Source organism: Microchirus variegatus (assembly GCF_963457635.1).
Source record: "Microchirus variegatus genome assembly, chromosome: 18".
NCBI classification, from domain to species: Eukaryota; Metazoa; Chordata; class Actinopteri; order Pleuronectiformes; family Soleidae; genus Microchirus; species Microchirus variegatus.
The window spans coordinates 22378466-22404816 of NC_139819.1; the positions used below are offsets into that span (position 1 = coordinate 22378466).

The following is a 26351-nucleotide window of genomic DNA, read 5'->3' on the forward strand; positions in this document are numbered from 1 at the left end:
AGACGCTTTTTTTTTTTAAACTTTGAGTGGAATTTGAAGTTTGTGTTTATTTGTTTGAAAAAACTCCACAAAAAACAGGTTTTTCTGACCAAAGCTCAGGTTTGTGTAATTACCGACATCCACCAGCCGTCTTTGTGCGACAGTGATACCTCGAGTTCTTCTGTCAGGGCTGTCACTCCTCATTCAGTTCAAGTAGTAACCCTTAGAATCCAGCAGAGGGCGCACGTAAAGTTTTAAATCATATCGTATGACCACATCAAAACTAGTGGTGGGCACGTTCGCGGCGATTAAGTCACAATACGATAGTATCGCGGTACAGCTCGAGTGAGAATGAGCACACGGCACCCTCTAGTGGACTAACCCGCCCGCCGCTAATCAATACAGTGAAATATCACAATATTTCGATCTTATTTTTGATTTGTTTCGCATGTTGCGATAAACGTGGGGGGGGGGGAAATCATTGCAATTGCGTTTCAGTCCACTAGATGGTGCCGTGTGCTCACTCTCACTCGAGCTGTATCGCGATACTATCGTATTGTGACTTGAATATCTCGGTATCGTATCGCGGTGCCTCACCGAAGACTCGCAAAGAAGCTGACATATGCTGTAGAGAATAATAACAAAAAAAATTGTTAAAAAAACAGCTAAAATGAATTTAAAAAACTTAATAAAATCCAATTACAAGTATTAAAGTAGTTAATAAAGTGACAGCCCTGGTGTTTTACTGTAATCATGCTGTAATAATGTTGTGTTACAATCTGTTCATAGGGCAAAAGAATTGACTCGGCAGCGTACAGTCTTAGTGATGTATTTTAAAAGTGCCACAAGGGGGAGCCTTATGAGTCATAATGATCTTATTCCAGGTGATTGTTTGTTTGTTTTTTTTACTTTGTGTCCAATCTGCGAATTATCTGTGCCTGACCAAAAATGTATGCTAAAGTGTTTTCAATGTTTTTTTTTTTTAAACAAAAATATTGTGAATTTCCGTTGCTTTTAATCCGAATAATCACAGCATGGAGCTTCCATATATCATCCCATAATCCCAGTAATATGAGGCCTTTTGTAAAAGTGTCATTTACGTTCAAACTGCAGTAACTGTAGCCACAAACGAAGATGAAGCTGCGTTTATGTCGTTTCTGGGTCTTAAAACTTTCACGCGCGGTCCGTTTAGCGACGAAAAAATATGCACCGATCAGATTAAATGTTGTTATTGTTAGCCGTTGCTAACGCGCACAATAATGCTCTGTGACTGTAGCTATGGCTGACGAAATTTGTGACGACTTCAAGTGCGTTCCAGTAAGAAGTCGGATGTTTGGATTTCCCGTAGGCTCACACGAGCCACAGTTACTGCGGTATTTGTACTTAAAGATGGAAACTGTGAATAAAAATAAGTAAATGTGTATTTTATACTGACTTTTGTGTGTGTGTGTAGTGTGTGTTGTAACAAGGAAATGTGTTCACCGGTGTCGTATCTCTTTGTCTATTGTGTGTGTTTTCCTGCTCGTGATAGGTGTGTCACATTTTATTCATACTTGGCGTTGGCACTCAGTAGTTCTTATCGACATTTCTGCGATAAATACCTTATGCTCGAGTTAGCTCCTTGGTTCTCAAACTGTGGTGCGCGCTAATCACAAATACCGTCTCTACTGTGTATATACCGGAGTACGAGAATGGTCGTCATCAACAACTGTTCACTATAAGGCATCATGGTATCACACGTATATTTAATAATATTATTTCTGATGCAAAATGAATGTATTAATATCAAAAACAGACATTTATTTTAAATTACATAAACAATAGTGTGGACATCTGTTATTAAAATTTGTACCAGGAGAAGTTTTGGTCACTGTCATTCGTGGCTCGTGCCCTAACAAGTGTATTTATATATGTAATTGAATAACTAATAATTATGACCAAATGTCTTATTATTATTGTTATAATTACATTTCTAGCATGTGACTCAACTAACATAAATAACATGATATTAAGTGGGGGGCCGCATGTGGACCCCGGGCCGCCAGTTTGAGACCCCTGCTTTAAATGCTGTGTGTGTGTGTGTGTGTGTGTGTGCGTGTGCGTGTGTGTGTGTGTGTGTGTGTGTGTGTGTGTGTGTAGTCGCGAATGCTGAGTCAGCATATCCAACCTGTCGCGTTCACGTTACACTCAATAGTTTATTTTATGATTTCACGAATTTATCCTTTATTTGAGTTTTAAACTTTTTCATATATATACATATGTATGTATGTATATTTATATATATAACGTAATTCGGTTGTATTTTTTAAATAGTTAACTTCAAAGTCTATTTTAACGTAAATTTCCCGTTTAAATGTCCTCGTACGCCGAGCGAAACCTACGTTTTCCTAATGAGCGTGAAGGCAGCATTCGTATATGCAGATGAGGCGGTCCCTCGCTTCTGATTGGCTGAGCGTGCCGGCGCTTCCGGGTTCCCGATTGGTCGCCGCCGCCTCGGCCACTTCCCCGAGCCACGTCGCTTTCTACTCGCCATTTTCCCCCCCGTCCCGTGAAGCCCGAATCGCCCCATTCTGGTGTCGCGGTGTCAGGCCACTGTCGTCGGGTGTTACCGCCGAGTCTTACCCGAGACGAACCAAGCTCTTTTTTTTATTTTAATTTTAATTTTTTATTTTAAAAAAAAGGCCGCTGTGCGTCAACAAACATGAACATTTTCAGGCTAACCGGTGATCTGTCCCACTTAGCAGCCATCATCATCCTGCTGCTGAAGATATGGAAAACCAGGTCCTGTGCCGGTGAGTTTGCCACACAATTATACTTTAAATAATGTAAATGTGTGAAATGCTAAAGTTTACTGTCACAAAATGGCTCCGTGGCGTCTCTTTTTTAAAAATGTTTTGCTCACGAGCCGGTGTCGTGGCTAACGCTAGTTAGCTATCTGGCTAGCAAAAACCCGGTGTGTCCTCGCGATATTGGTCATGATACAGTTGTTGTTGTTTGTTTTACTATCACACAACCATTTTTGCCGTGAACCTCGTTCATATAACGCGGTTATAAGTGCGCTGTTGTGGGGGAGAAGGAGCTGTAAAGTCTGGTTAGCAGCAGCTGCTGTCAGGTCAGAACAGCGGGGCCTGGACTAAGTTTACGGTAAGCAGAGATGTTATTGGGGGGGTCCTCGTCTCTTTGAGGGTCACCTGGACTCGTTTTTCTCCACGTTGTGGTTGTTGGTCATGGCGTTATTAACCCGGCTGTTGTGTCTCTGACGTGGCAGCAGCAGCATTAGCAGCAACAGTTATGTCCTCACAGTAGCTTTGCTCTGTGTTTTCCTGTTAAGCCTTTGCCGTGTTTTCATGCTCGTCGTCGAACGGTCAAAGGTCAAAGGTCCATCCCAGTCACTCACCTGAGTTAAAGGTGCATTATTATGTAATCAATCTAAAGCAACTGGCCATAAAACCCTCCTAATATGTCACAGAGACTCAGGAATAATGTTCATATAACAAACTGAACTCACCAACAACAACAGTACAGGCAAAATATTTGCATTAAAAAAATTAAAGTTTTGGCATGTGGCGCCACCTACCACCCACTACCAATCATTGCAGTCAGTAGAGTCTCAGCTGCCGAGCAACCACGGGTTGCCAGTTGCGTCGGAAAGCGAAACCTAAAAGACCTCTGTATTTTGAATTTTAATGTATTAACCGTTTTTGACCACATTCCTAGACCGGAAGTTCCAATTAACGTTGTTTTTTTTTAGTGTGTATCTGCGTCGTTAACATGTTTACAAAGCCCTGAAGGTTCTAAACAAACAGCCACTGCTGAGAAGGCTGTGTTTTATTGTAATCTCGGGCTCAGGGAGATCTCTGAAAAAAAAACCTTCTGGTTACGTGAACAGCAGATCCTCCTGCTCCGGGCACTAGTCCGTGCACATCCTGTTGCGTACATTGAACCGCAGAAGAAGAATAACGTCCGTTGTGAAGGTGTTTCACGAGCGACAGTGTCTTCTGACTCCGAGTCAAAGTCATAAAAGGGACTGCGGCGGGGAGTCGTGACAAAATATTTTTAAACATTGTTAAAACAATGTTTTGATAATGAGTAGCAGTGCATCCAACGTTCCAGAGGGGGGAGCTGCGCTTCTGAGAGCTTGCGTGCTATTAATGTCGCATCCGGGTACTGGCCAATCACAAGACAGTTGGGAAGGCTCTTCTACGCTGGCTGGCCAATCACAACACACTCTGTGTTTCTGGGTGTGAGAGTTCAGTCTGAAACACTGCGGCTGATGAGAGCTTCAGTGAGGAGAGATTTCTATCGGCTCGTTTACAGCAACTAGGAGGTTTTTGAGCATAAAAACAAGTTAATGTATGTAAGTAGACCTCCATAACTAACATATATGTGCAACAGGACCACTCTATGTGAGCTTTAAGTCACTACGGCTGTTTGCTGGAGATTAAAGGCGTGATACCAGTTTGTACTCGGCGCATACTGGACTCGCTTATTTTGGTACCAGAGTGGTCCTAATGTAAACGCAAAAGAACCGAATCGTTAAAATCGCTTATTAAATGAGAGGTTCATTGAGGAAATACTCGGCAGATGAATCGATTATGAAACTAATCATTAGTCGCAGCCCTACTGGACTGATGAAGTTTTCTGATTTTTCAGCTTCTTAAATGTGACTATTATCTGGTTTGGATTTGAGGGTTACAGACCAAACAACTGATGGATTAATAGAGATATTAATTGATTAGTTACAGCCCTGATGTGGTGATGACTGGTTACTATCACAGTGGGTGTGACCGTCCTTTCACCTGCCACCACACCAGGTAAACACAATGTGATGATGATGATGACGATATTCTTTTTCTGGCCCCTATATTGAGCCGATTTTCATTTATTTAGAGCGTTATGTCTTTCTTAATGGCCGTTTACGGGCAAGTGGCAATTGGTTAAACACACATGCTACGTTATAATAGTTTTGTAGCTTTAAACTGTGTTAAAAACACTGCACTGAAAGCATGTGATGCTGGTTTATGTATCGTATACGACGCAAGAAATCACCGTTATTGTTCTCCGTTCTTATTTGTCCTACATTCTGCTCCTGTTCACATTTCTCCTAATGAATCTTATTCCATTTTGCTGTGACCCTTTGTTTTGTTGCTGCTGCTGTGTCAGCTTTAATTCACACACACACACACACACACACACACACACACACACACACACACACACACACACACACACACACACACACACACACACACACACACAGAGAGAGAGAGCTGTGAATGAGTGTATGAGACTCAATGAAATAATCCCAGTCAATAAGAGTGTATTGGTTATGCAGATCAGGCTCGGTAGGATTGTTTCTAGTGTCACAAAAGGAAATGGTGATTCCAGTTTGATATAGACTCACTTTAAGAGTCGTATTGTAGTTATTTCTTGATTAATTGACTGGTTGTTTGGTTTCCCAAACCTTTTAAACCTTTTTGTTTTGAGTGGAGCAAAAAAGAACCTAGAAAATATTCACATTTAAGAAGCTGAGTAGAAGTTTTCAAATGTTGTATTTGTTTTTAAGTACAAACGTCTTCTCTTCTCTTCTGTCTGTGCTGTATAAAAGTGTGTGAGCGCCCTCTGCTGTCTCCTCGCAGGTATTTCCGGGAAGAGTCAGCTGCTGTTTGCGTTGGTGTTCACCACTCGGTACCTGGACCTGCTCACCTCCTTCATCTCCCTGTACAACACCACCATGAAGGTGAAGAAACGCTCTTCTCTCCACGCTCACCAAACACACACACACACACACGTCGTTATTTTTAAGATCTTTTAAGCCGACACGCCCTGTGTTTGCCGAAGGAAGACGGAAGAAGGCCGACCCTCCCCTCAGGAGACGACACGTCCGCGTGTGTCTTCACGGTGACACGTACTGTCGTTTGACAACGCTAACATCTTGTCCTTCCCCCCCACCCCACCCCCCTCGGTCCAGGTCATCTACATCGGATGTGCGTACGCCACCGTGTACATGATCTACGTCAAGTTCAAGGCGACGTACGACGGGAACCACGACACGTTCAGGGTGGAGTTCCTGGTCGTCCCCGTCGGTGGCCTGGCGTTCCTGGTCAACCACGACTTCTCTCCTCTGGAGGTCAGAAAACTCCTCCCATGTGTTTCTTTTTTAAATATCATATGTAGGATTGTGTATGTTGAATTTAGAAGTGTTTAACTTGAAATTCAGTCCCCGCTTCCTTGTTTTAACCAATTTTCAGACGAAAAATGAAGGTTTCTTTGCTCCGTATAACAAAGAAATCATTCAAATTGAATGCAAGACATTTGAGAACATCATTATTTCCAGGTTTTTGGTGAACACTGATCAATATTTTCCGACTTTTTCTTGTTGGAGCCGTAGATGGAAGATAATACACATATTTATGCGCCTCACTTTGCATATAACACAGAAAAAACATCAAAATTAAAAGTAAATTCAATGAGTTTGAACTCCTGCTCATCTGGTTAGAGTTAATATACCAAAAAATTACTCGCAAACATTACAATTTAGTCCACAATTCCTTGTTTTAACCTATTTTCAGAGGAAAAATGAAAAAGAGTGTTTTTTTCTGGTTATTCAGCTTCTTAAATGTGAATATTTCCTGGTCTTTTTTTGCTCCAAATAACAAAGAAATCATCGATCAATCAACAGATTCATCGAATATGAGAATAATCTCGAGTTGCAGCCGTAGTTAGAAGATAATACAGATTTATGTGCCTCACTTTGCATATAACATAGTAATACGTTCAATGAGACGCATATTTTTCAGGCAAACGCATAATAAACAATCTAAATCTAAATTAAATGTGTTTAAAATCCTGCTCATTTGATCCTGAAGTCATGCTTTGATTATGTATTTATATTTAGGTCCGTTCCGTGATGAATTTTCCTGACCGTTACGTTGATATTTATTGTATATATTGAATAAATTTGTGAAATAGACAACATAATATATGTTGATTTAAAAGCCACGCGTGGAATTTTTCATTTCCAGCCTAATTACTTGTGTTATCGCAGAATTTGACCACGTTTTCAGTCGCCGTAATTGTCTTTAACGTGTGTAAACGAGGGTGTATTTACAGTTTATTAGTCTAAAGTCCATCAATTCCACGTCCTACCTGAGCCTGAAGCTTCACACAGTTTGAAATGTTGACTTTGTTTCCCTGACAACCATGCAAATGTCTGTAACCCTCGTTATATTTCACAGTCAAACTCCTCACGCTCTTCTTCTTCCCTCCCCAGATCCTCTGGACGTTCTCCATCTACCTGGAGTCGGTGGCCATCTTGCCGCAGCTCTTCATGATCAGTAAGACGGGCGAGGCGGAGACCATCACCACGCACTACCTGTTCTTCCTGGGTCTCTACAGAGCTCTCTACCTCATCAACTGGATATGGAGGTTCTACTTCGAGGGCTTCTTCGACATGATCGCCATCGTGGCCGGCGTCGTTCAGACCATCCTCTACTGCGATTTCTTCTATTTGTATGTAACTAAAGGTCAGTCTTTCTGTCGCCGTTCCGTCGTAGAGATTTGTTTTTGTTTTTGTTCCGTTTGTTATTTGTGGTTTTAAGTAGTGCCGTGTTTTCCATGACGACTGACCGTGCCACGCCACCGGAGTCCAGGCACCGTTTACCAGTTAGCCCCGTTAGCTGCATTAGCTCCTTTTAGCGCAGTTAGCGTTATCCTACAGTTGAACTGGAGTGGTCTGTTTATTAAAGGAAAAGAGCAGCGCTACAAATAACCAGCATACCTGTGTAACTGCGTAAGTGTGCCTCCGTTTTTAAAGTTTAGCATGATTTTAGAGACTCATTTTAACAATCACGTAAACATGGCGTGCGTTAGCGCTGACGCCGTTAAACGCCGCTAACTCGTTAACGTTTGACAGCACCAGTTTTAAGTCAACGCTCGGTGACAATTCAGGGTTTTAGCCGCTTTATTATCTGCTCACTTAATACATAACGTTATATGTAAAAAGTTTACATTCAAACAAGGGAATACAAGGGTTAAAAATAAAAAAAATAATGAACCTGACAAAAAAAGTGATATTACAGAGCACCAAACCCCATAGAGAAAATCAGTGATTTTAACATCACAGCACCCAGGAGTTCACAGGAGTTGTTGATCCACTGCTGCCTCCATCACCAAGTTCAAATCTTATTTTGTCATTTCGGCATTTGAAATCGGATTCGGACTCATTCGGATTTACCTCAGTGACACAAAGTGACCACACGAGGCAGCAGTAGATCAGAATCTCCTGTGTCCCCGTGTGCTAAAATCACTGATTTTCTCTATGGGGTTTGGTGCAGGGAGAAAGAGCTCGCTTAAAAATGTCACTTTCCTGTTGAAGAAGTCGATGTTATGGCGAGCTAAGGCAGTGAACGTCTTGTTTAGATGCTGTAGAATCTTTTATTACGTGGTTAAAAATGTGTGTTTTCCGCCTCGTCTCGTTTCCAGTACTCAAAGGAAAGAAGCTGAGTCTTCCAGCTTAAGTGCCAAAGACGAGGAGTTTGTCCCGACTTGACGGGAGGGGGAGGCGGGGCATGCGCGGACACGTACGACCCCCCACCGCCACCAACAACAACAACACCACCACCACGTCCTCCACTTCCCCTCCCGTCAAGAGAAAAGATGCCTGAGACAGAGAGCGTGTGGGAGCTGCCGACTAGCGCCTCCATGTGGCCCGGAATCAGAGTGGCCGCCGGTCCGCCGCTACCACCACCACCATCATCATCGTCTATGGATTTCTGTTTGACGCATCTTGCCTTAACTGTTTTTTTTTATTTTTTTTATTTCAGTGTATAAAGGAAGGAAAAAAAGAGAAAGAAAAGTTTTCTACCCCTAAAGATTTGACACATTGGTGAAGAATAAGAGCTGAAGATACAAAACGGCCAATGATTCGGCGTTGTATGATACTAAGGCGGACATCTTGTGGAGGGATATTATCAACTTTAGCGTTTGTAATAATATTTGCAATGAAAATAAATGTGTTTTTTTGTTTTATTTTGGGGGGGATTTGTTGAATCTTCTTAACTTTGGTGGACAATTGATTCATTTGCTGATCTGTATGCATTCCCACGTCTGAAGACTCTTTTCTTTTACTTTGACCCCGGGCACTCGATGAAGATGGACGTCACGATTTAACATTAAAAAGAAAGAGAGGAGAAAAAAAAATAAGGCATTCGGATGTAAAATCTCAAGTTTTTATGACGTTTGAAGACAAAACCACAACTGTCATCCGTGTAAATGTGTATTTTCTCACTCCATTCATCGCCCCCAGCCTGTTTTCTTTTAAATGGTCCATTTAAAACACATAAATACGAGTAAAAAAAATCACTGGTAACGTCTTGTATATGAAGTATCTCTCACTCTCTCTCGTTTTAGTTGCAGATGTATTTATTTTTTATCCTCCTGGTTTCCAATAAACAAAGAGTCCGTAGAATTTGTTTCACGTGCTGTGCATATATATATATATTACTTTTTTCCTTTTTTTCTGACAATCCTATTTTTTTTTTAAACGGAAAACATCTGCAATAATTATGGTTTTCATACAATTTTCCCCTTTTAACAGCTTTTGCATGATGTTGCCACCGTTAATAAACGACTTTCTTGGGAAAAATAAATATTTGTCTGCTGTTGTTACAATAAGCAGCATTTTATTTATTTAAAAAATAATATTTAATTCCTCTTTAATGCACACAATTAATAGAAATAGATGGCTGCAGTGCTCACAAGTCCATCGTCAATACCTGTTTTATGGTTTTTGGCAGATTTCGATGCACACTTACTTTAAAAAATGACCGTGTCACACCAGCTTGTCAAAGGTTCCGTGTATTAAATCGCCAAAAGACACAAAGTGAACGGTTTCTACTCGTTTAAACTAACAATAGTTGTTTAAAAATTCTATGTGAAAATATGACTTTTTTCTTTTCCGTTTGTTTCAGTTCACGCATGACACAACCCGGAACGAAAACACAGACGGACGAACGATGACGTTGTAGCTTCCGTTTTGGTCCGGAAATGCGGCCGCCATCTTGGACCGGTCATTCTGCTATTAGTTGAGCAGCGGAAGCGACACGATGCCAGAACATTGTGCAGCATATTCCTGCGTTAATAGACGGACGGTTGAAAATAGGGCTCGAGGGATAACTTTTCACAAGTAGAATTGAACATTAATATTTTGTTTGTATTTTGTGACTCGAATACTACTGTACGGTATTTATGTCCACCAGCGAAATCGTAGCCAGCTAACGTTAGCTACGCTATGTTTGTTGCCGGTGTTCACCCCGCGATGAGCCTCTTAAAAAATGTGATGGAATATAGAGCTGCAACTAACGATTATTTTCGTAATCGATTAATCTATGAATCGTTTGGTCCATAAAATGTCAGAAAATGATAAGAAAAAAAATACATTGATCAGTGTTTGTCAAACCTGGAAATGACGATGTTCTCGAATGTCTTGTTTTTGTCCACAAACCAAAATGATTCAGTTTTAATGATTTCTTTGTTTATGTGGAGCAAAGACTAAGAAAATATTCACATTTAAGAAGCTGAAACAATCAGAAATCTTGTTTTAATAATGAGAAAAGCTTCAAACCGATTAATCGATTATCAAAATAGTTTGCGATTAATTTAGTAATCGATTAATCGTTTCAGCTCTAATGGAATATGCAGGATATTAATGCTATTTTATGCTATGAAATAGCGTGAATATGCTAAAACTAGCATATATAACTAAATATCATTGGGCTGAGTTATGTACACACACACTCACACAATTCAAGCAGCTTTGGTTCATTATCAACAGATATGCACCAAAATAGGAGTTTTGTTGAAGAAAGGTTTTAAGAAATTTGAAAGAAAATAAGCTTGACCTCTATTGTAAAATGTTTTTTGTGTGTTATTTTATTTTAAAGGTTTCCCAAAGACAAAGACGTGAGGAAGAAGTGGGAAGTCGCTCTGAGGAGGGAAGGATTCACTGCGAGTGATTCCTCCGTGCTTTGCTGTGAGCACTTTGAGCCGGGCGATTTTGACAGGACAGGTCAGACTGTCCGACTCAGAGATGGTGTTTTTCCATCCATCTTCAGCTTCCCGGTTCATCTCCAAAGAGTAGGTGTATCATCATAAGGCTATTGTACGGTGGCCCTGAGGTGCAAAACACAAACGCAAATCACAAAACACAACACAAATCAAAAACACAAACGCACATCAAAAACATTAACTCAAAACGGACACACAAATCACAGTGATTTGTGTTTCCGTTTTGAGTCAATGTTTTTGTGTTTTTGATTTGCGTTTGTGTTTTGTGATTTGCGTTTGTGTTTTGCACCTCAGGGCCACCGTACTATTGGCATTCATAAATGTAAATACTAAATATACTAAATACTAAATCATAGGGCAGGGTGATCCCTGTATATTATTTTCAAGTACACCAGAAGCTGCTAAAAATATTTAAAAAATAATAATACTTGTGATACATAATACTTTTGTTATTGAACGTATTATGTATTATTACATGACATTACATTAATATCATTTAAGCCGGGAAAAAGCAGGAAGACGTCTACCTCCAGAAGACCTGAAGAGAACTCACAACCTCAGCCTAATGATGTGAGTATTTCTACTTTAAACATGAGATCATAATGGTCCTGGACATCTGACTTTGTTTGCTGCCATTCATATTAAACACACTCACAAAAAAAAAACACACACACCATTGAAGACATGTTGAACGTATAGACACACACACACACACACACACACACACACACACACACACACACACACACACACACACACACACACACACACAAACAGTGCTGGAAGTGGTTTTGACAGGTGATGACTATAAGAAAGAATGTGGGCCATGCACTAGTGGTGTCAACGTGATGTTTGTTTGTGTGTGTGTGTGTGTGTGTACTAGGATCACGGCTATGCCTTGCCCTCTTCTCGCGACACTCTTCAAACCAGACTCGATGAAGCCTTGGCAAGAGTGGAAAGTCTGGAGCGAGAGAGGAAGAATGCCGTGGCCAGAGAAAAGAGTGCAAAGACCACGGTGAAGAGTCTTTTGGGAGATTTGAAAGAAAAGAACCTCATCAATGAGAAGCTCTACTCAGGTAAGACAAAATTAGCACTTTGACATGTATGTACATGTTATTCTTACAGTCTTTATTAACTCCTTAGTTATTATCTGTATCAGACTTATGTGATTGTTAACTAATTTTTGCTCATAAAATTTCAGATCTTCAGGTAGAATCCATGGAAAACAGGGGTCATGAGTACACGAAGGACTATAGAGAGTTTGCGCTCACACTACAACTTCACACGTGTGTGTGTATATGTATATGTATATATATATATATATATATATATATATATATATATATGTGTTTATGTATATATATATATATTTGTTTATGTATATATATATATATGTATATGTGTATATATATATTTGTATATGTGTATATATTTGTATATGTATATATATGTATGTATATATATATTTGTATATGTGTATATATGTATGTATATATGTATATGTGTATATATATATATGCATACATATGTATATGTATATCTATGTGTATATATGTATACATATATGTATATATACATATATATGTGTGTGTATATATATACACACACATATATAATATATATATATATGGTTACTCTATGATTTATATTGCTGTGTTTATATTTATAATGTATATGTGTTTGCAAAATACCTACATATCACATATAAAACACAGCCCGGAACCAAAAAAAAAAAAACACCGACACCGTCGGACGGATAATACAGTCCGGATTCCGTCACACATGAGTCGTTTGCTGTCACACAAACAACTGAGAGGAAAAGGCGTGAAAGGAGTGAAGTTTATCTAATAAAACAAACATTTTGCTCCTGAATCGAGAACAGCGGATGATGAGGGGCAGTTTAAAGGGAGACTGTGAGTAACCGATAACCAAGTTAGTAGCTAGCCGTGTAGCCACTGAGCTAATGTTAGCAATGTCTCGTTCAATTCTTCTAAACTCTGATGCTCGATTTGAACGTAAACTGCGCGTTGTTGTTGTTGTTGTTGTTTTTACCACGTTTACCATGTTTAAATACACGTAGTCGCTGCCATGTGATAAACGGATATGATGCTAGCAATAACGAGCGGTTTATACGGGTGTAAATAATAACGTGACCAATGAGCACATACTGTGTGTTTTTTTATGCTTTTGCACGGCATTATCGAGCGATATTGGCTTTAAAATATAATACCGGATATCGGCGAACACCAGAAGGCTAATAAGCTGCTACCGAGGCTGCTTGACTTCTATACTAACGCCCTCTCTACAGCTGTTATTTATTATTATTACATATAAATGTATATGTATGTGTGTATGTGTGTATATATATATATATATATATATATATATATATATATATATATGCATATATATATGTGCGTGTGTGTACAGAGGAGATTCTAGAGTCTGTAGGGGCCCTAAGCAAAACTGTAAAACATTGTAAAGAACCCACATTATAAAACAATATAAATATATAGAACATTAAATACTGTAAATAACTGAAAAAACATATATAAACTGAGTAAAAAAGATATGCATTACACTGTAAATAATCCTCTTCATTTTCCAACTTGCAGAACGATAACTTCACACAGGTTAAAGTGAGGTGGGGCCCCTTTAGTACACATTTGCACATTTCAGTAAAAAGAGCCCTCAGGCTCCGAGTGTCGGGGGCCCTAAGCAGTTGCCTGCCTTGCCTGTTCACAAGCGGCGCCCCTGTGTGTGTATATACGTACATATATAGTATTGGATAATGCTATACTCTTGTTTTCATGACTCAGGTCCTGGTCTTCCTCTCTCTGCTCTTCGTCTCCTGGTCTCACCGGTCTGCCTGGTCTCTGCAGCAGTCTGGCAGACCGTACGGCAGAAGGCAGTGGCTCATTATGGGATGCTGGAGGAGTTTGTGTCCATGGTTACCGACCTGGTCCCGGAGCTGCTCACCAGCCGACAGAGGGCCCAACTGGTCCTGGGCCTGAGAGCGCGGGTGAGAGGCTGAAGTGATGGAAACGCTGTAAATGCTGAAAATGTATGAAATGAAGATGATTAAAACGTGTGTTTTGTGTGACGCTGTTTTCAGCTCATCCTGGAGTTATGTCAGCGCGAAGATTCCGCTCACTCAGAGGTCGTTCAGCCTCACCTGGACAGGATGCAGACGCTCATCGAGGCCTGTGTAAAAGAGGCGAGTTTACATTTTTTTCAAATGAAAAGAAGTTCTATAAAAGAAGGAAAATTTTTCGACGTTTTAATATAAAGTTCATGTTGTCTCTGACAGGCTGGAGCCACAAACGACTTTGTGGATTTCGTGAAAGACTTGTTGAAAGATCCAGAGACGAGGGACAACTTCTATGAGGTGAGAACATGAATTAGATTCAAGTGGAGCTGAAACAATTTCTCGATTAAACTTCATCAGTGAATGTTCAATTTTCAGACAGTTTTCCACGAAGACTTTGGTCCGGCGTTTGACGAAGCTCTTTGCAGTTTGACGCGGCTGCTTCTGTCCAGACTGGACGAGTTTCTTCCTCTTCGGTCTTTCCAACAGGTGCAGAACATGAACATTATCTCTGAGCCGTAGACTTTTGAGACAAAATGTGATTCTAAATGCTTTTTTCCTCTCAGGTCGCCTCCATGTTTGGTGACGTGTCTTCAGTTCTGCAGGACTGTATGGCGCCCGTGTCTCAGGGGGAGGAGCTTAAGATCGTCCTGCAGTATCACAAAGAAAACAGTCAGCTTGACCACAACGGCAAGTTTTGTCTCTTTGTTCGTTTAAGAAGCACTTTCACCTTTAGATGTGACAAATTTTTAATTTTTCACTCTTTCCTCTTTCCAGACGGTTCCTTGGACGGTGCCTGCATTATTTCAGCTCTCAGACTTCATAGAAAACAAGCACAGGACGCCGTCTTGGATCACGTTCCGTCGCGTACGGGGACCGAGGTCGTACCGTCGCCCCGTGCGGCGCAAACGAACGCCGACGCGATCCCGGAAGGTCGCACGATCGAGATAAAGCGCCACGACACTCGCCTCGCTCCTGGAGACGTCATCGAAAGCGTCGCGAGACGCGGCGAAAAACGTCTCGACGCGACGCCACGACTGAAGAGGAAAACGCTTCTGCTTCAAGAGAAAGGAGGACTTTGCGAAGAGGCTCCCTCTCCCTGCAAATGGGTCGTGTCGGTCAACGAGGATCCGAGCATCTCCAGGAACAACCCGGCAGAAACCGCTCCCGACGCTAACTGCAGCGAAAACGACTCGTGGTCTTACTACTCGGACGATGATCGCAGTCCCACGTCGTCCGATTCTTGGTCTTACTACTCGGACGCCGCCTCGTCTCCCGGTAAAAGTCCGACTGGGTACGATTCACTGTCCGGCTGCTCAGACCCAGAGGACCTGTCCTTCAAGGGTCAGGAAACTTTATCCTCTTCAGAAACAAACCCGGGAATCGCCGACGCGAATTTTGTCGCGCGGCTAAAACCCTACAACGCTCACTGCCTTCTCTGCAAAGAGCTCATAAGCACAAGTTTGAAAGCTCACATGCTGATGCACTTCCCCTCAGAGAACTACGCCTGCCCCGTCTGCAACAGAAGGTTTAAGCTCTACATGTCTTTGCAGAGGCACTTGCGGGGAAGTTGCTCCGACTCTGCGAGGCAGCAGGTCATCGTGGAGAAACCCGAGGTCGCCAAGAACCTCTACAAGTGTGACAAGTGCCTGGACGCGTATTACGACGATTATTCCCTGGCCAGGCACAAAATCACCCACCACGAGCTGTACTGCGGCGTGTGCAGGAAGGTGCTGCGCGACGCGGCCACGCTGGCGCGACACAAGGCGTCACACGCCACGTTCCAGTGCATCCGCTGCGAGGAGACCTTCACCGTCTTGACGCTGCTGCTCAGGCACTGCGAGAGCGTCCACAAACTCAGCAAACCGTTCAAGTGCGACCACTGTCCGAAGACGCTGCCCAAGCTCCGCTCCCTGATCCTCCACGAGGGCAGGCACACGGGTCACCTGCCGTACCAGTGCGCGCAGTGCGGCTCCAGGTTCCGGAGTCACACGGACCTGGTTTACCACGAGCGCGTCCACACGAGGGAGAAGCCGTGCCTGTGTCCGGTCTGCGGCAAGACGTTTTCCCAGAACTCCAGCCTGAGGCGGCACCTGAAAGTCATCCACAGCGACTTTAAGAACGACAAGAAGTACGCGTGCTCGCAGTGCGAGAAGTCCTTCAAGGACAAAAGATCGCTGAAGAAGCACCAGCAGAGCAGCCACCTCAGCGACGGGTCGCCGAAGAACCACCAGCAGAGCGGCCACCTCAACGACGGGTCGCTGAAGAACCGTCAGCAGAGCGGCCGCCTCGACGACGGATCGCCGAAGAACCACCGGTGGGGGGCCCACGTGTTGCGGTATCCGTGCGAAATCTGCGGGAAGCTCTTGTCCCAGTCCTCGGTCGTCAGGCATAAACTCATCCACACGGGCGAGAGGCCGTTCAAATGCACGGTGCCGAAATGCGACAAGAACTTCAGGTCGGGCACCGAGGTGAAGATCCACATCCTCTTGCATCACACGTCGGAGCGGCCGTTCAAATGCGACGTCTGCGGGAAGGGCTTCATACGGCTGGGGTTCCTCAACGAACACATGAAGATACACTCGGGGCAAAAGACGTTTGTTTGCTCCGTGTGCGGCAAAGCTTTCCACAAACGCTACCTCATGAGGGCGCACCGCAAGAAGGTTCACACATCTGCGAGACGGTGAATCTAAGGCCCCGGTCACGGATCTATGCAGGACCCTTGTGAAACGGTCATTGTTGTGATGGTTAAATGTCTTGTTGTGGGGAGATTGGGAGCTCTCTCCACTGCCCCCTACTGTCTGTTAGAGGAAAGGCAGACTTCAGCAGATCAGGGCTGTCAAATGCCGTTTTTCCCACTACATCGTACTAAAATTGTCAGACTCCTCTGTTTAAATGAGGAGATTTGACACATTTCCTTGCCAATTGTTGGAGATTAATCCACGTTTTTGGCTATTAAGTCTTTTTTTTTTAACTGAGCTACAGTTCACCATTGTTCGATATGATTCTTTTGTCGGACGTCACGCTAACGGAAAAGCAAGATAACTGTGCCGAGGCGAGGTGAGGCGGGTTATGCGTGTTATTTTAAAACATAAAAGAATGGCCAAAATTGTCTGGGCTAGCTACAAAACGCAAACAAATCATCACGTTAATGTCTTTTTTACGTTTTTATAGACGCTGTTCTGTCTAATTTCAATTCATCGCGTGTCGTCTTTGTGTCGAGATTACCGAGCTCGAATTGGAACTTCAAAAAAAAAAAAAAGTGTTTGAGCTAAAAATGCTTATTTTCTCTATGGACTTTGGTGTGGGAGAGTGAGAATGGTTAAAACTCTAAAGTTTCCTCCTGGAAAAGTCTGTCCAATGGTGACATTAATTAGGTGCCATATGTAAGAATGTGGCCAAAAAACAGTTACTACATTCAAATTCAAAATACCGAGGTCTTCTAGGTTTCGTTTTTCTGACGTAACTGGCAACCTGTGGTTGCTCTGCAGCTGAGACTCTACTCACTGCAATGATTGGTAGACGGCGTTAGGTGGCGCCACATGACGCCAAAACATAAACAAGATTGGCAGTCTGCAAAATATTTGTTTTAATGCAAATATTTTGTCTGTACTGTTGTTGTTGGTGAGTTCAGTTTGTTATATGAACATTATTCCTGAGTCTCTATGACATATTAGGATGATTTTATGGCCAGTTGCTTTAGATTTATTACATAATGCACCTTTAAGCGGGAGTGGGTTTTATTGAGCTGAATTTTATGTGGCTGAAATGTGTTTTTCCCTGGTTTCAAGTTTGTGTCTCGGGCTGCTGGTTCTCTTCCAAAAAAAAAAAAAAAAAACTCTGACCATCATAAGTTTTATATATATATATATATATATATATATATATATATATATATATATACATACACATAAAAAAGAATAAATATTGCAGGTCTGACGGCTAATTTTCATCCAAGTGTCGTGACTTTTATATTAAACGTGAATCTGCCTCGAAGCGGAGAAGGGTCTAACTCCGGGCCGGAGTCACCACGCCATCCCTCCCCTTACCATTACGGGCACTCCCCTTACACGCGGGCACGCCTCCTCAACACTGATTGGGTGAGAGATCACGTCTGACGTGATGACGTTGTCGTATTTGAAGAAGGACGAGAAGCGAGAAGTTAAAAAGAGAGGAAAGCTGCAGAACTACGCAAGTTCAAAAAATGACGGAAGACAAGGTAAGAATGGTTTAATACACAGTTTGATATTGAACACTGTATTTATTGTCGTTATTTATACATTTTAGATTAAGTCAATTAAGTTTAGTTTGCTAACCAGTCGTGACTCGTGTCTACATGTTATAACCGTAGCGACTGTATCAGTAAGCAAGAGAAGCCATTTTTCTAGTTTGTTTTAATGATTTCTTAAACGCCTTTACTCATACAGTTTATAACATTGACAAAGTGAGTCACATTTTCCACTAAGAAACCTTTACGATAAACTACATGCTCTTTATTTAGTTGTATCTAGTCATGTTTTTTAATCTTTAAATGACTGAAGTTGCACACAGCTTTGCTAATTTGAAAACGTGACCTCAGTTCTACAATTGTAAAGATGAAACATTTGATAATGAATAATATATTTCACGTTAAGAGATAAAAAGTTATGTTGAATCACAGTCAACAGTTAAATGTATTTCATTTCAGTTAGCCTACATATATTTTAGGACAGGTAAAGTCTTATAGGCAAATGTAATCCAGTTAATTTCTACTGGATTGTTGATGAAACATGTTCCCATGTTAAAAATACAAAAGAAATGTAATTTAATATTAAATATTAAAATTCTCTTACAGAGCAACATGACCTTTCCTGTTGGAGCAGGCCCTGAGCTGAGGCAATGTGACTCAGACACTTTTCAGTGTCCGATTTGCCATTTGAAGATTTGCAACATTTGCATATGACACATGCTGGCACAATTCTGATTGTGATGATGATCGTCTACAGGTGCCATCGGATGCAGATGACCATATATACAGCAAGATGCCGTACATCTTTCCTGCAAAAGACTTGGTTAGTCTAAGCATTTCTTTCATACATCAGTAAACACACAGATGTGTTCTGTCTCATTCAAACTTATCTGTGTATCCATTTAGGGCAGTGATGTTACTATGGTCGGCTCCGATGATGCATCCACAAAGAGTCTTGTGGTACGTAAGGAAGTGCAAATAATCAGGGAAATTGTCTTATTCAAAGCACTTGAATATATACAGTGTTGCATATTTATGCATTGTAAAATTTAATTTTAGGAAAGGGCCCAACAGGCAAGAAAGAAACGGCGTGAGTCCAGTTGCCTGTTAATTAAAGCAATTACTGAGGATCAAGGCATGCTGCAACACCTTCAAGTGAGTTTGTCAAAAAGCATTTTGTGTGGGATTTATTTATTTATTGTATTTATATATGAATACCCAAACTAAAAACTTGAGTAAAAACTGGAGTACTTGAAAGTACAAAGACAGACAAGAAGTACGCTGATCCAGTGGCTTTCGTCATGGATGTACTTTTGCCAGAGGTGAGATATCAGACACTGATTCAAAGACTACATATTTTATATAACTGCATATGTCTCCTTTTAACACATGGTCACTGTCCAACACAATCTTAATCTTCATGACATAGGCAACAATATTCGCCCTGGCAGTTGTACACTCCATTTCCCTGGACAAAGCCACTGAGATGTACAAATGTGGAAATAAGTTTGACTCGAGGTAAGTCAGATAGTTTAGAAAACTGTTAAACCAACTTTCACAGCAGTGTATATTCCCAAATGTATGTGAGTGTCATTAATGACTATCATTTTGTCTTATCAGTGAGATAACGCTGCTCAGTGAACAGCTTCAGAGCCAGAGCCTGTCTGATGAAGCAAGGCTCAAACTCCAAAGCCTCTTGGCCAGATTCCAGAGCGCTTTAGAGAGTGAGGACTTTCTTCAGCGACTGTGATTCGAGTCAAACTGTTTTCCATCCATCTGTCCATTACCTACCACTTTGTCCTCCACTGAAGGGTCACGGGGGGTGCTGTGCCTATCTCAGCTCACATAGGGCGATAGGCGGGGTCACACCCTGAACAGTTCACCAGTCCATCACAGGGACACATATAGAGACAAACAACCGTTCACTCACACTCACACACCTACGGCCAAATCACCTAATCCCCAAATCTGCATGTTTTTGGGCTGTGGGAGGAAGCCGGAGAACCTGGAGAAAACCCACGCACACACGGGAAGAACATGCAAACTCCATGCAGAAAGACCCTTGTTCCAGCAGGGGCTCTTTGTCAAAAGTGTAAAAAGTTTATTTTGTGTTACACAAATAAAAATAATATATCATTAATTTCTTGTACTCATTACATGGATTTGAAAGTTATACAACTTTCTGTGCAGAATCAAGTGTTTCAGAGCTTTTGTATGACTTCATTCGTCAAAATATCCACTGATGTCCAACTGTGTTTGATTCAGATACCAGAGTTTCACATATCTACCTGGAAATAGGTAACAACTCCTTAATGACATAATCAGCAATAGTTTAGTTTATTGTTGATTTTGTTGAAAGCTTTGTTGAGTGATTTTGTAGTTGTACCTCATGGGAGTGTAAAAACAGAACAAGTAGACTTCTATAGTTCTAATACTTTTTCTGTCAAACAGACTAACAAGACATTCAAAAAGTGTAGGCTATTAAACACAACTTTTTATAACCTACAGTTTGCTGTGATCATGGAAGTTTGCAAAAATAAATGAAATTACTCACAAACGTTACATTTTACAGAAGCTATTGCTGTCACAGTGGAAATGTTTTTTGGGGATCAGTATCACGTTATAATGTGATACTGTAATATATAAACGTGATCATTATATTTTATAAACGTGATCATTATATTTTATAAACGTGATCATTATATTTTATAAACGTTATAATTATATTTTATGAACGTGATACTTTATTTTGTAAACGTGATTATTATATCAGAAACATGATAATTATATGTATGTGTATAATCTGCATTTATATATTTTAGCAGTTTGGCTATATTATTTAATAGTTTACAAAGTGGCTTTAATTATTCATAAATTGCATACAAAGTACACTTATGTGTTCATAAATGTCAGCGAGTATTTTATTCGTCTCTATTATTGTCGCACACCGTCAAGTAGGTCTAACTCCGGGCCGGAGTAACCACGCCATCCCTCCCCTTACCATTACGGGCACTCCCCTTACACGCGGGCACGCCTCCTCAACACTCCCCTTACACGCAGGCACCTCTCCTCTGACGTGATGACGTTTGCTTTTGTCGAAACTTTATTTATACACGCGTATCCCATGCAAACTCATTGAGAGAGACTTTTTACCACGGTAGGCTAACTGAAATGAAATAAATTTAACTGTTGACTGTGATTCAACAGAACTTTTTATCTCTAAACGTGAAATATATTATTCATTATCAAATGTTTCATCTTTACAATTGTAGAACTGAGGTCACGTTTTCAAATTAGCAAAGCTGTGTGCAACTTCAGTCATTTAAAGATTTAAAAAAAATGACTAGATAAAACTAAATAAAGAGCATGTAGTTTATTGTAAACGTTTCTTAGTGGAAAATGGGACTCACTTTGTCAATGTTATAACCTGTATGAGTAAAGGCATTTAAGAAATCATTAAAACAAACTAGAAAAAAAAGAAGCTTCTCTTGCTTTCTGATACAGTCGTGACGGTTATAACATGTAGACACGAGTCACGACTGGTTAGCAAACTAAACTTAATTGACTTAATCTATAATGTATAAATAACGACAATAAATACAGTGTTCAATATCAAACTGTGTATTAAACCATTCTTACCTTTTCTTCCGTCATTTTTAGAACTTGCGTAGTTCTGCAGCTTTCCTCTCTTTTTAACTTCTTGCTTCTCATCCTTCTTCAAATACGACAACGTCATCACGTCAGACGTGATCTCCACCCAATCAGTGTTGAGGAGGCGTGCCTGCGTGTAAGGGGAGTGCCCGTAATGGTAAGGGGAGGGATGGCGTGGTTACTCCGGCCCGGAGTTAGACCCTTCTCCACGGAACCGTCCAGAACTGACTCATGACGCAACCCGGAACGAAAACACAAACGGACGAATGATGACGCTGCGCCGCTTCTGTAAGATGGATCTCAACTAAAACATTGGACGAAAACAGACGGAAGTGTTAAAAAGTAATTTTAACGCGTAAAAGATGTTGAAATGTATTGTAAATTCGTGGTTTACGTTGTTCGCGGTGGGGGTTTGGTCGCCGCGGCCGTGACGAGACGAAACACGACCCGGAACTAGAAACACGGAAACACCGCCGGACGGATAATGAAGTCCGGATTCCGTCACGTGAATCTCTACTTTCACAGAAATGAGAAAGGCCGGGAAGAAGTGAAGTTTATCTCATAAAACACAACTTTTTACTGCTGGACCGAGAACAACGGATTAAAAAATAATAAAGAGATGAGGGATAATTTAACGGGAAACTGTAAGTAACCGGTCACCGGGTTAGCTAGCCATGTAGCCATTGAGCTAATATTAGCGTGTGCCGTTACTGATGCTCGATTTGGACATAAACTGCTCCTATAAACGTTTACGTGTTTAAATACACGTATCCACTGTCCGGTGATGAAGTACACGGTGGAATTGTGTATCTTATAAAGTGACCAACGAGCGCATCGTGTATTTTTACGCTTTTGCCGGATATTGATAACGATTACTGACAACAAAAGGAGGCTAAATTTGCTGCTACCTCATTGACTTCTAAGTTTGTAGCCCCTTCAACTACTCTTTATTTTACGTTTATTTAAACACGAAATCAACCTTAAATTTATATAAAAACATAATTTATATAAAAATTCCACTACTTTAAAACCCTGTGAACCAGACTGCACTAATTTAAGTGACTCTTCTTATTATTTTTATGGTCGGCCATGCTCATGATCTTGTGTTTTTTTCTCTTTAAACTGTTTTATATTTTTAAATTGTTTGTGAAGTGCATTTGTATCATTTTTAAAAAATAAACATAAGTAATTTAATCATTATTAGCATTATTAGTTAAAGGTGCATTATTTAATAAATCTAAAGCAACTGGCCATAAAATCCTCCAAATCTGTCACAGAGACTCAGGAAAAATGTTCATGTATCATAACTGAACTCACTAACAACAGTACAGCCAAAAATTTGCATTAAAAATATTTTGCAGACTGCAAATCATGTTATGGCATGTGGCGCCACCAACCGCCGTCTTCCAATCATTGCAGTCAGTAGAGTCTCAGCTCCCGAGCAACCACAGGTTGCCAGTTATGCCAGAAAGCGAAACCTAAAATACCTCAGTGTTTTGTATTTGAATGTAGTAACCGTTTTTGGCCACATTCTTACACATGACGCCTTTAATAATGCTAAACTCTTGGTTTCATGACTCAGGTCCTGGTCTTCCTCTCTCTGCTCTTCGTCTCCTGGTCTCTCCGGTCTGCCTGGTCTCTGCAGCAGTCTGGCAGACCGTCCAGCAGAAGGCAGTGGCTGATTATGGGATGCTGGAGGAGTTTGTGTCCATGGTTACCGAACTGGTCCCGGAGCTGCTCACCAGCCGACAGAGGGCCCAACTGGTCCTGGGCCTGAGAGCGCGGGTGAGAGGCTGAAGCGATGGAAACGCTGTAAATGCTGAAAATGTATGAAATGAAGATGATTAAAAACGTGTTTTGTGCGTCGCTGTTTTCAGCTCATCCTGGAGTTATGTCAGCGCGAAGATTCCGCTCACTCAGAGGTCGTTCAGCCTCACCTGGACAGGATGCAGACGCTCATCGAGGCCTGTGTAAAAGAGGCGAGTTTACGTTTGAAAAAGAAGTTCGTTAAAAGAAGGACGATTTTCGACGTTTTAATATAAAGTACATGTTGTCTCCGACAGGCTGGAACCAAAAACGACTTTGTGGATTTCGTGAAAGTGTTGTTGAAAGATCCAGAGACGAGGGACAACTTCTATGAGGTGAGAACATGAATTAGATTCAAGTGGGGCTGAAACAATTGCTCAATTAAACAGTGAATGTTGTTTTTCAGACAGTTTTCCACGAAGACTTCGGTCCGGCGTTTGACGAAGCTCTGTGCAGTTTGACGCGGCTGCTTCTGTCCAGACTGGACGAGTTTCTTCCTCTTCGGTCTTTCCAACAGGTGCAGAACACGAACATTATATCACTGAGCCGTAGACTTTGAGACAAAATATGATTCTAAATGCTTTTTTCCTCTCAGGTCGCCTCCATGTTTGGTGACGTGTCTTCAGTTCTGCAGGACTGTATGGCGCCCGTGTCCCAGGGGGAGGAGCTTAAGATCGTCCTGCAGTATCACAAAGAAAACAGTCGGCTTGACCACAACGGCAAGTTTTGTCTCACCTTTAGATATCGCTAATTTTTACACAAACTGTTCTCTCTTTACTTTCTTTAGCTAGTTTTTCACTCTTCTTTTTTCCCCCCCTCTTTCCAGACGGTTCCTTGGACGGCGCCTGCATTATTTCAGCTCTCACACTCCATAGAAAACAAGCACAGGACGCCATCTTGGATAATTTTCCATCGCGTACGGACTACGAGGTCGTGCCGTCGCCTCGTACGACGCAAACGAACGCCGACGCGATCCTGGACGGTCGCACGATGGAGATAAAACTTCACAGAATCGACCTCGTTCCTCCGGGGAAAGAAAAACCACCCGCGGCGGTCGTGTCGGTCAAGGAGGATCCGAGCATATCCGAGAACGACTCGGCAGAAACCGCTCCCGACGCTGACTGCAGCGAAAACGACTCGTGGTCTTACTACTCGGACGACGGCTCTGTCCGTCGCAGTCCCGCGTCGTCCGATTCTTGGTCTTACTACTCGGATGCCGCCTCGTCTTTGGCGTCTCCCGGCAAAAGTCCGACCGGGTACGATTCGCCGTCCGGCTGCTCAGACCCGGAGGACGTGTCCTTCAAGGGTCGGGAAACTTTACCCTCTTCGACAAGAAAGCCGGCAATCGCGGACGCACAAAAACAAACGCAGAAAAACAAGCACAACGCTCACTGCTTCATCTGCAACAAAGTCATAAACGTGAGCCTGAGAAGCCACATGAAAATGCACTTCCCCTCGGGTGACTACAACTGCCCTCGCTGCAGCAAAAGATTTCAGAGGTACACGTCGTTGCAGGGGCACTTGAAGAAGGTCTGCTTCGAGTCGACGAAGCGGCAGGACGACGCGGCGAGCCCCGACGTCGCCGAGAACCTCTACAAGTGTGACAAGTGCCCAGACTCCTTTAACTACAAAGTGTCCCTGGCCAGGCACAAAATCACCCACCACGAGCTGTACTGCGGCGTGTGCAGGAAGGTGCTGCGAGACGCGGCGACGCTGGCGCGCCACAAGGCGTCGCACACGGCGTTCCAGTGCGTCCGATGCGAGGAGACCTTCGACGTCTTGAAGCTGCTGCTCCGGCACTGCGAGAGCGTGCACAAGCTCGGCAAACCGTTCAAGTGCGGCCACTGCCCGAAGACGCTGCCCAAGCTCCGCTTCCTCGTCCTCCACGAGTGGAAGCACACGGGCCACCTGCCGTACCAGTGCGCCCAGTGCGGCGCCCGGTTCCGCTGCGACACGGACCTCGTTTACCACCTGCGCGTCCACACGAGGGAGAAGCCCTTCCTGTGCCCGGATTGCGGCAAGACGTTCGCCCAGAACTCCAACCTGATACGCCACGTCAACTTCGTCCACGGCGAGTTTCGCGATGCGAAGAAGCACGCGTGCTCGCAGTGCGAGAAGTCCTTCAAGGGCAAAGGGTCGCTGAAGAAGCACCAGCGGACCAGCCACCTCCACGAGCTCTTCCGATATCCGTGTCCGCACTGCGGGAAGCTGGTGTCGCGGGCCACGCTGCTCCGACATCAGCTGATCCACACGGGAGAGATGCCGTTTAAATGCACAGTGGCCGGATGCGTCAGGGAGTTTAGGTCGGCGACGGAGGTGAAGAATCACGTCCTGTTGCGTCACACGTCGGAGAGGCCGTTCAAATGCAACGTCTGCGGGAAGGGCTTCACGAGGAAGGGGTTCCTCACCGTGCACGCCAAAATACACACGGGAATACGGCCCTTCGCTTGTCCCATATGTGGGAAAGCGTTCCTCAAAGTCTACGGCATGGAGAGACACAAGAAGCTGGTTCATTCGGTTTTTAAAGAATAA

General features: G+C 42.4%; 5 protein-coding genes across 5 annotated transcripts; all 5 read left to right on the forward strand.

Annotated features, from left to right (window-relative positions):
* The first annotated feature begins 2532 nt into the window (after window positions 1-2532).
* Window positions 2533-9559, forward strand: kdelr2b (KDEL endoplasmic reticulum protein retention receptor 2b). Its single transcript, XM_083905388.1, has 5 exons — window positions 2533-2771; window positions 5619-5719; window positions 5951-6109; window positions 7253-7505; window positions 8464-9559. Exons 1-5 carry the CDS (start codon window positions 2681-2683, stop codon window positions 8496-8498), a joined length of 639 nt encoding a protein of 212 aa, XP_083761514.1. The 5' UTR covers window positions 2533-2680; the 3' UTR covers window positions 8499-9559.
* A 526-nt stretch (window positions 9560-10085) lies between these two features.
* On the forward strand, window positions 10086-12284 carry LOC310939819 (THAP domain-containing protein 6-like; the record flags this gene model as incomplete). Its single annotated transcript, XM_083904663.1, has 5 exons — window positions 10086-10165; window positions 10923-11115; window positions 11548-11616; window positions 11930-12122; window positions 12256-12284. 5 exons carry the CDS (start codon window positions 10086-10088, stop codon window positions 12282-12284), a joined length of 564 nt encoding a protein of 187 aa, XP_083760789.1.
* Window positions 12285-12925: 641 nt separating this feature from the next.
* On the forward strand, window positions 12926-14656 carry LOC310939820 (TERF1-interacting nuclear factor 2-like; the record flags this gene model as incomplete). Its single annotated transcript, XM_083904664.1, has 5 exons — window positions 12926-12959; window positions 13866-14068; window positions 14162-14254; window positions 14357-14434; window positions 14513-14656. The coding sequence occupies exons 1-5, from the start codon at window positions 12932-12934 to the stop codon at window positions 14654-14656; spliced, it is 546 nt and encodes a 181-aa protein (XP_083760790.1). The 5' UTR covers window positions 12926-12931.
* A 53-nt stretch (window positions 14657-14709) lies between these two features.
* On the forward strand, window positions 14710-16829 carry LOC310939821 (uncharacterized protein; the record flags this gene model as incomplete). The annotated part of the gene is made up of 2 exons (XM_083904665.1): window positions 14710-14824; window positions 14912-16829. The coding sequence occupies 2 exons, from the start codon at window positions 14710-14712 to the stop codon at window positions 16819-16821; spliced, it is 2025 nt and encodes a 674-aa protein (XP_083760791.1). The 3' UTR covers window positions 16822-16829.
* Window positions 16830-22524: 5695 nt separating this feature from the next.
* Window positions 22525-26351, forward strand: LOC310939822 (uncharacterized protein; the record flags this gene model as incomplete). Its single annotated transcript, XM_083904666.1, has 7 exons — window positions 22525-22657; window positions 23596-23798; window positions 23891-23983; window positions 24077-24154; window positions 24226-24336; window positions 24415-24538; window positions 24646-26351. Exons 1-7 carry the CDS (start codon window positions 22633-22635, stop codon window positions 26349-26351), a joined length of 2340 nt encoding a protein of 779 aa, XP_083760792.1. The 5' UTR covers window positions 22525-22632.